General features: G+C 37.7%; 1 protein-coding gene across 3 annotated transcripts in view; it reads right to left on the bottom strand.

The window, feature by feature from the left end:
• Positions 1-317: 317 nt before the first annotated feature.
• The window catches only part of GARRE1 (granule associated Rac and RHOG effector 1), a 117132-nt gene continuing 107373 nt past the window's right edge, over positions 318-10076 (bottom strand). For all 3 annotated transcript variants that reach the window (XM_020985014.2, XM_020985016.2, XM_020985015.2), the window contains 3 exons: positions 9394-9531; positions 5369-5447; positions 318-3025 (listed from right to left, as the gene is read on the bottom strand). In XM_020985014.2, the coding sequence (XP_020840673.1) occupies positions 2690-3025; positions 5369-5447; positions 9394-9531 (553 nt within the window). In that variant the 3' untranslated portion in view covers positions 318-2689. The remainder of the gene's footprint in view (positions 3026-5368; positions 5448-9393; positions 9532-10076) is intronic.

Genomic DNA, 10076 nt, shown 5'->3' with positions numbered 1-10076 from the left:
AAAATGCACAGCATGGTGAGATCATGGACTTCACAAATCCTGCAAGGTTGCTAAGGAAGTCTCTTTACCAGGGTTCTTTCTGAGATGAAGAGAGCAACCTGTAGTTCACATTAAGCTTCTGATTTTGGTTTATAAATAAATTTTTGTTTAATATGATTTAAAACAGTCATCTGAAGAGCAAGGTTTGACTTCAGAGTAAAAATTCAAATAATGTTAAGTTAAAGGTCTGGACTTGACTTTCAAAGCAAGGAACAAATAAACAAACATAAGGCTTGCTAGTTGGAGAGTCAGAATTCACGTTAAAGCAAGCTATAGCATATTATTAAATGTATATCTTTAATAAAGCAAATAGTTATTTTACTCACAGGAGCATTAGAAGTAAAATACAAAATATACAGTTCCAGTTCAGAAGCACTGAACGATTCACATGAAGCACTGCAGTAAGGGCAGGTTAACGTGACATCAGAAAGCACCGAGCCTTTGTACTCAGCAGTAGATGAAAAAGCCCCTGTGTGGCAGGACTCGTCTGCCACACATAACACCTGGAAGCACCAGGGCTCAGAAGGACTGGAAGCTGGGGACATAGCACCGATGCAGAGACACACACACAGACAGCTTCACCTCACACAGCCTGCACAGCTCACTCGGGCTCCAGGGACAGAGCACCCATGCAAAGACACACCAATGGTTTCACCTCACAGTCTCCACAGCCCACTCTGACTCCAGGTAGAAATGCCTTAATTCAAAACATGAACAAATTGGAAAAAGGAAGATAGGGATGGCACCTGTGCTGAGCAATATGTCAGAGCAGAAAGAACTACCCTTCCAGGAGTAAGATCTTTGGGCAGACATTGATGAATCATAGTATTTCAGCGTAATAGAACTTTGGATTCAGGGCACTGTGGACATGTTACTTTGGGAAACCAAACACCATCTGTCAAGCAAAACAGTCACAAACAACTGCAGCAGGAGGACATCCAAAATAAAATGAATGCAGACACTGTGACAATTTACACAGACAAAAGCCACACAATGACTGTGCGAAGCACATTCCTGTAAAAAGTCTATGTACAGCAAACCATACTCTGTAAACATGGTGAATGTGAATTTTCAGAAAACATGGTGACAATATCATAAATACAGGCAACATTGGCATCTTCGAACAACACACAAAATCACATTCTGGGGCTAAAAATTTGACCCAGCATCATACAACAGAAAAGGTGGAGGTTGGGCTGAGACACCCTGAATCTCTCTATATTAGTGTTTTGTATATCCTTTTTTTGGTATCTTTAAATATAAGATTCATTTATGTCTATAAAAATGAGAACATAAATGTGCTATTACTATTTTTGCTGAAAAAAGTTTATATGGCATTAAAACTAATATCCCACTTACTGGTAGTTAACACATATTAGAATGGTATAATGATTTAAGAAAATATAAAAATAAGATTAATACTGTCAAAACTTTCATACCAGAAAATATTGTGGATTTTAATCAGTTAGACTCTTTCAAAAATGAAATATGAAAATTTAAATAAGCTTTATATAAAGAATCTTCTGTAACCTCAATTAATGTACAAGGTAACTATACATACATTTATCATTGTTTCTCAATGTAAGCACCATTCAACTCTTCTAAATCCACTTTGGTTGGAAAATATTTCTAATTCCACAGGTAATATCTATTTAATGGCACATATTAACTGAACTGAGTTCTCTTTTTTCTCTTACTTTGGAAGCAGCACTGTCTTCAACTAATTTATTCCCAAATTTTAATTTTTTTTTCTGAGCCAGCTCACAAATGTTACTGTAAATACAGTATCTGAAAAAAGATTTAATTAAATAGTGAAGTTGTCTTTTAACTGCTACACTTTCTCACGTCAAAGGAAGATAAAGGTGACGAGGCCTTTGGCCAAATGGCGAAGTATCCAATTATGAATCAAGATCAACCTCCCCTCTTACCAAGTGAAAACATGCCTACCTTGGGTAGATAAGCTACTGCCATTTGTGATCCTCATTTAGAGGTCCTTGATGATCTACGCTTACAGTAGGGCAATACTGCAATCTTCAGACTGATGATGCTTTGCAAACAGAGCTTAAGCTACCTACTTTCAGGGCTGTACTCTGAAAAGCTGCAGGTTGTCACTCCCATAGAAAACCCACAGGGCCCAAGTTGCTCACCTTAGGGTATAAAGTATGTTTTATCATTTGCTCATTTTATATATAAACTTAAATAAGGACAATGTTGAGCAAAACTCTGACCACTACATTTGTTATTTTAAAATATTAAATGCATTTTAGGCAAGAGATGTTTTAACTATAAATCTATATGAAAAAATAGCTATAAAATAGTGTTTGGTATGGTAGTATTTTTTAGCAATATTTTTAAAAAAAGGTTTAGAAAGTAAAAGTCATATACACATTTTAAAAGCTCTTCTATGTTACAGTCTGAACTGCTTTGTGTGCCTAACAAAAATAGTGGCCTTATTTGCTCAACAGCTGAGCCTATGTATGTCAATTTCAATGGGATCTTCCTTTATAGAAGTAACCAGACATAATGCCATGTTTTATCAAACAGAATGTCCACAAAATAGCTTTATCTTTTCATAGAACTGTGAAGGCCCATTCACGGCTACCCGTCTCTACTGATGAGACAACCAGTATCCTTCTGACGTGTGAAGTCATTAGTACTGATGTAGGTAGGACGGTCTGCGCTCTTGCTTCACTGGAAAAGACTTAAAGCCCTTGTTCATGGGTTTGTGCTGGGCTGCTGCCTGTTGCGCCTGCGCCTGGGCCTGGGCTTGCTGCCCATAGGCAAATGTAGAGGAAATCCCTGTTGACGGAGCACAGTCACCAGCTGTAGACCAAACTGGTGACTGTAAAATTTGCATCGTGTCATTCCACTGGCTGACAGGATTGGTAATATGATACAAAGACGGGCTTTGACTGGGCAGTGTGTTGGTTAGAGGTGAAGGATGCTGCCAGGGGGCCTTTGGAGGCCACGTTTTGGTTTTATTATCCTGCCAAGAAAAAAGCAAATTAAAAATTTGGTTTTCAGAACAAATTTTTCCAAAAAGGTCAACTGTCAATCGAGGGGAAACTAATCAGGCTAATGCTAGTCAAGGCCCAGCAGAATTCATTCCCTAAGTTGTTCTCTGGGTGATTTTTTTTTAAGCTACTCAAACTTCCATCTATTTACATGCTCTCATGTCTCAGAACCCCTGCATCCTTTTGATTCTAAAAAAAGGCTCTCTTGATAACATTTGGGGAAGTGGGAGTAGGAAAGTAAAGGAATTTCAAGAACCATTACCTTCTTCTGGCTATAATCAGTGACAGCTACTTAAGCCAGCATTTGGATGCCATTTTGTGCAGCAGAAAAAATGGAAATTCTAAAGTGTCTGGCTGAGTATAACTTGCTAAGTGCAAAACAAGAATATGGCTCCACTTATGTTTCCTCCCTCTACAATGGCCAACAGACTCATCACCAATTTGGAAATGTTTGGTCCTGGCTATGTAAATAAAACACATTAAAAAAAAAGTAACAGCACTCATGTCACCCCTCTCTATCTTATTCTTCCTGATGCAAGTCTTTTCTCTTACCCATGTGAACCATGTTTCTCCTATTTCTTACGAACGAGGCATTTCCAGTATACTGTGATAGCTTAATAAATGGATCAGAATGATCACACTATCATGATCTATCTGGCAAATGCCTCCCAAAACTTCAAGTGATATCAGCTATGACTCTTGTAAATTTTAGAAAAATATAAAATGGTAAAATAGAAAGAATATGCATACATACATACAGACACACACACACACACACATTCATTCTCTCTCTCAACACTCTCTTTCAGCGTCATCTAGTCCCGCGGTTCACTTCTATCTAAGCAATGATTCCTGGATCCATATGTCTGGTTCTATCGCTTACTGGATTTTCCAAAAGTGCCTTAAACCCAGCACATCCAAAACAAAACTCCTTGCTTTGAGCTTTGCACTGAGGCCTCTTCTGAACTTTTCCATCTCTATTCAGATCGTGTAAATCAACTTCTGTGAGTCTTTTCATTCACTCGAGTTCTCAACCTCAAGAGTCTTCCTCACTGACTCACTCCCTTGCTCCACACATCACTCATTTTGCCGAATCCTGTCTATTCTTCCTGTTCCAAGTCTCTCCCATCTGTGCCATTCGCCCTTCTCACACGGCCTCCACACTAGTTCAGGCTGCTATAATCTTGCCTGGCCTAACGGCGAATAATAACAACAACCCATAGTGCTTACTAAGTGCCAGACACTGTGCTAAGTACTTTACAATTTTTATCTCATTTGATCCTCACAACAACCCTGGGAGGTGGGTGCTCTTATCCGCTGCGCCGTCTAGTCGCCTTCCATTATCTATCACAAAAACGCCTAGCTGGCTTTCCTGCCTCAAGTCTCTCTTCTCTCCAATTCATTCTCCACACTCCTGCCAAAGTGTATTGTCTAAAGCACAGTTCTGATCATGTTACTCTCCCACTCAACAAACATCAATGGCCTTTTATTACCTGTAGGAAACCATATAAACTCTTGATTAACATTTAAAGTTCTTAACAACTAGACCCTATTTACTCCTGCTGGTTATACACTATTCTCCTTCACACTCTCCACAGAACAGTCAAAATGTCCTTCCTACTGTTCTGCAAACACGACATTCCATCTCTCATCTCTCAGCTGCCCCACATGCCTGGAATGCACTCATTCCATACCTCCTTCTACCTCTGGGAATCCTTAGTTACCTTCCAAGTTCTCTCAAGAACCACCTTCTCTATGAAGTTTTTCCTGATCCTCTTTACTACTAGGACCAATGCTTCCCTCCCAATCTCCATTACTTGGTATATTTGTGTATATACTTCCATGTGTGCATGCTATCTTCCCTGTTAGAATGTAAGTTCCTAAGGATAGGGACCATTTAATTTCTGTTTATACCCCACCTCCCCAGTTCCTAGCATAATACCTGGTATACAGTAGGAGTTTAATAAATGCTTCTTGCTTGTTTAAAGAAAAAAGATAAAAGAAAACTAATTTAAATGCTTATATTGAAACTCTAAATGTTTCCCTTTCAATATGATTTCTAAAGTTTGTACAACTTGCCTATAACTAAGTTTCACTTTTCATTATGTCTGATAGGAACATGAGGCTATAATTTCTGGGCTGGTAACATAATTTACCAGATATCAATACTATCTTAGAGTATGTTTAATAGATATTTTAATATATTTAGAGACACCCAAGTGCACTTAAATCTACATTCAGATCCTCGCCCATCCCATCTTCATAAGTCAGTGACTGTTACTGAATAACTGAGAAGGAATTGTCACAGTCCATACCTGATTAAGGTCATCCACTGTGGAAAGGAGAGGTGGTGAAGGTAGTGTGGTAGTCTCCCGTTCACCACTACTGTGTTTCCTGAAAGAACAAAAGGCATTTTGCAATTATTCTATTATTTATTACTTACTTTTAGGGGTTAGGCTGTTTCCATGTATCCATTCCTATCTGCTCAAGGGTGACATCTTCAAGCAGCTATTGTGAGGTCCTCAAATTTTGTTTATCTTAAATAAGACTGAAGGAGTCATTTGTACACAGATCTTCCAAGAAAACTCAACTCTATCATTACTTTACATCCAATCAAAGGCCTATCACAGAAATGGAGTACACTAAGCTGTATCTCTGAGACTTTTTAGCTGAGCAGTGCGCATGTGGTCTGGATGTTCTATAAAGATAACATTTCAGAGAGAATAATCATTAGTACCAGAACATTCTGAATTTTAAGAATTCAATTATATTGTTTAAAAGGGGAGAAAGTGCTTGTGGTAGTGACTTGGTACTCCATTTCTACCCCCTTGAATAATGATAGATGATTGAATCTAGAGACTCACAACTTGTATAGCATGTAGAGCATTTCGATCCTCATGAAAGAAAAGCCTTAAAACATTTTTAATTGACTCTCATTACAAAAATAAAAAAGCTGTACGCTAACCTTATTTGCAAATACTGTAAACTTTACCCTCATGATTTTAATGCTATTTGGTCACCATTAGATTATGCACATAAAGGCAATTTTTTCCCCAAGGGCCATAATACATTTTTCACCTACAAGCTTTGCCTAATCAAAGCTGATTCAATTAGTAATTGTGTTTATACAGTTCTTGTGTGTGTCTTGGCAGGCAGACTCCCAAGTATTTCATATTGCCTGTGGTTATTTTAAATGAAATTTCTGTTTCTATCTCTTTCTACTTGGTTTTGTTGGTGCTATATAGAAATACTGATGATTTATGTGAGTTTCTTTTATATCCTACAAGTTAGCTAACACTTCTAATTGTTTCAACTAGTATTTTAGTTGATTCCCTAGGGTTTTCTAAGTATATGCCATCTTATCATCTGCAAAAAGTGATAGTTTTCTTTCCTCACTGTCTATACTTATTCCTTCAATTTCTTTTTCTTGTATTATTGCTATAGCTAGCATTTCTAATACAATGTTGAATAATAATGTTGATAATGGACATTCTTGCTTCACCCCTGATCTTACTGGAAAGGCTTTTGGTTTATCCCCATTATAGATAATGCTTGCTTCTGGTTTTAGAAACATACTGCTTAGCATTTTAAGAAAAATTCCATTTACTACTATGCTTTCTAGTTTTTTTGTCTTTTTAAATAGGAATGGGTATTATAATTTTGTCAAAGCTTATTCAATTAGGAAAGTAGGCAATAAATTCTGCAGGCTGTACCAAATGGTCTAAGACTCAAGCAACAAAAAAGGCCTCCTGCCATTCAGAGGGCTTTTTTGATTGCAAAAGACAATATAATGATAATAGTTCACATTTAAATGATGAATTACACTTTCTACAATAACTTCCTTGCAATGTAGAAATATGAGCATTTTACATCTAAGCTATACATGCATAAAAATAATCATCTCCCTTCTACCAAATAAATAGACTGTTTGAGATTTAAGTTTTCAAAAAACAAAACGTAATATATTTCAATATAACATTAAGGAGTGCCAGTTTTACCTGAAAGATGTACTTAGTGTCTATTTTCAAAATCAAATTTTAATAACTGACCTACAAATACTTGAGTCTCTTCCAAATTCTATATACCAAAGCTATACCTATAGGATCAGAGATTTAGAGCTGCAAAGGACTTCTTAGTTTGGGCCCCCTCCCCCTCCTTTTTTTTAACTAATGAGGTAGCTAAGGACAAGAAAGATTAAGTGATTTGTTTGAGATCACATAGCTAATAAGTGGCAGAGTCAGAATTCACACCCAAGGTCTCTGAATCTAGTCATCTTTTTACTGTACCATGCTAGTCTGGATCACAGGCAGTTTGCTGAAGTAAGTCTATCATGTGGAGATCTGGGAAGCTGAGGATGCTTTGATATGCTTATTACAGTCTATGCTTTAGAACACTCAAAATTGAGGCTCCTGGTTGAGTGAGGAGGGAGATTTCTTCCTGATTCATAAGCCAACATGGTAATGTTGTGGGAAGAGACAATCAAATATACAAGTTTCTGGCACTCTGTGTTGGAATATACAGCTGAGAACTTTAACAGCCTTGTTCAAATCTAAGACTGTATTTCATTATTTATCATAGAAATCATAGATCTGAAGCTGGAAAGGGCCTTAGAGGTCACTTGGTCTGAAATCCTCATTTTTCAGAAGAGGAAACTGAGGCCCAAAGAAGTTAAAATGATTTGCCCGTGGACACACTGGTTGTGCGTAGTAAGAGGCACAGCTAGAATTCCAATATAAAGTTTCTGACTCCAAATCCAGAATGCTTTCTACTGCCTTCTAGCTTCATAACTTCCTCCCTGCTTTTACTCTCTTCCCCCTTCCAGTCTATGTGTTAGAGGCAGTCTCTGGAATCAAAGGACCTGGGTTCAAATACTGCCTCTAATGTTTACTACTTATGTATGACCTAGGCAAGTCATAGTATCCCTGGGCCTCAATATGCTTATCTGCAAAATGGGGGGGTTGGGCTAGGTGACCTCTGAGGTCTCTTCCAATTATGGATCTATGATTCTAAGATATGCCAATACACCTCTCCCATTGTTTTCCGACTGCTCTTTCTCATAAAGACCACTCCGCAACTCAAGAATCTTCAGTAGCTCCTTAATGCTAATTGAATAAATTCTAAACTCCTTATGCTACTGTTCAAGGCCCTTAACAATCTGCCTCCATCCTACTTTTCCATCCTAAACTCACACTATTCCTTCTTTAGGTATTGATATTACTCGCTGTACCCTGAACATCCTCTGCACCTTACCACCACTACACTTTTTTTACACTGTTTTCCATAACAAATACATGCCCCCATATCTCCACCTTGTTTGACATTCCACCCATTCATCTTTTAAGATCCAGTTAAAATGAAGCTTTCTTTGATCCCCTCAAACCATATGTGATTTCTCCCTCATCCTATCTCACTGCACTTCATGTTCCTTTAATACACTAACTCAACTATAATGTAATTTGTTTATTTATCTGTGAATGTATCATATCTCTCCCTGTTAAAATATTAGTTCCTGAAGGGCAGGGATAAAACCTTATTTATCTTTCAATCTCCCCCAGTACCAAGCACAGTGTATTGTATGCAGTATGTATGTGATAGATGACTATTGAATATCAGTCACATAACAATAGAATATTAGAGATGAAGACAGCTTACAGATCACCTAGTCTAACCAATTCATTTTACAAATTAGGAAAATGAAACCCTAAGACTTTAAGTAATTTGCCCAAAGTCACCCAATCAATTAGTGAGAACACTAGCTTTGCAAGATAATATGATGCCATCTAAAGTTGAAACCTAACTACCTCAATAGGTCGCTGGCTCCTTCTGATATTTTCCTGGAGGGGACTTAATATCTTCAAAGATACTCATCTAAAGTCTTTTTTGTCAATGCCATTACTACTTTATCATCATGTGGAGTTAGGTACTCAGTAATAATGACACTATATGTATTTGCTTCCACTCCATTTCAAGTCAGGTTCCCTACATAATAGAGCATGCAGTTATATGATGAGCCCCTCAACATGTCCCATAGCCATGCCATATAGACTGAGAACCTCTGCTCTACAAAAGCTGTCTGTGCAGAATTTACAATAAAGATGTGGCTGCTTTAGCTGGAGAAGGAACTAGGGAAAGAGCCCTTCACAAAATAAATCTTCTAGCTTGAATAAAAAGAGTGAGCACAGCAGAGCCATAGTTACTTCTATAGGATAAACAGGAATAACCACCACCACAGGAAATCAATTTTACTATTAGCTTCCTGCCTTTTGAGCTTTATCAAGAATGAATTAACAAATTCAAATGTTTTTCTGTCCTCTTATTAGTTTTCTAAATCTATTCTTACCTTCTCTGCTTAACAGCAGCAACAAGATCTGGCCCCGAAAACATGGAAAACAAACTGTCGCCGTTAGCAGAGGATGTCTCATCACTTGAGCTGGCAGAGTCTCCCTGAGTGCCTGACCAGCTATTATTTATCATGTCACTGAAAGCCAAATAAGAAGAAATTAGTCAAAACCCTCATTTCAGGTCTGAAGACTAAATATATATAATAGTAGCAAGATTCCTTTCCTTATCTTCTGTTTTACAGTGAAGGAAAACACAAGATTCTCGCCTGGATACATTTCATATTCCATTAAATGCTCGGAAGCCTCATGTTACCATGCAGCAAAACATATTTTTTCAATTACATTCTTGAATAACATGTCTCTTTGGTGCTGTACTTTCTAACACTCCCCAAAATCTATAGATCTATATATAATATACATTTTCAAACTCAGAAGTGCTAGGAAATATCCGAAGGCATTCTGGTTTCTCTAAAAATAATGTTGAGGTGTTGGGGACAACTATTCATCAGATCAAAGAAGTTAAAGTCAGGGGGCAGCTAGATGGCACAGTGGATAAAGCACTGGCTCTGGAGCCAGGAGGACCTGAGTTCAAATCTGACCTCAGACACTAGCTAGCTGTGTGACCCTGGGCAAGTCACTTAACCCCCACTGCCTCCAAAAAAAAAAAAGGAAGTTAAAGTCA

Source organism: Phascolarctos cinereus, unplaced genomic scaffold, assembly GCF_003287225.1.
Source record: "Phascolarctos cinereus isolate Bilbo 61053 unplaced genomic scaffold, phaCin_HiC Scaffold_2;HRSCAF=192, whole genome shotgun sequence".
Lineage (NCBI taxonomy): Eukaryota > Metazoa > Chordata > Mammalia > Diprotodontia > Phascolarctidae > Phascolarctos > Phascolarctos cinereus.
This window is presented reverse-complemented; position numbering and strand designations above follow the sequence as displayed.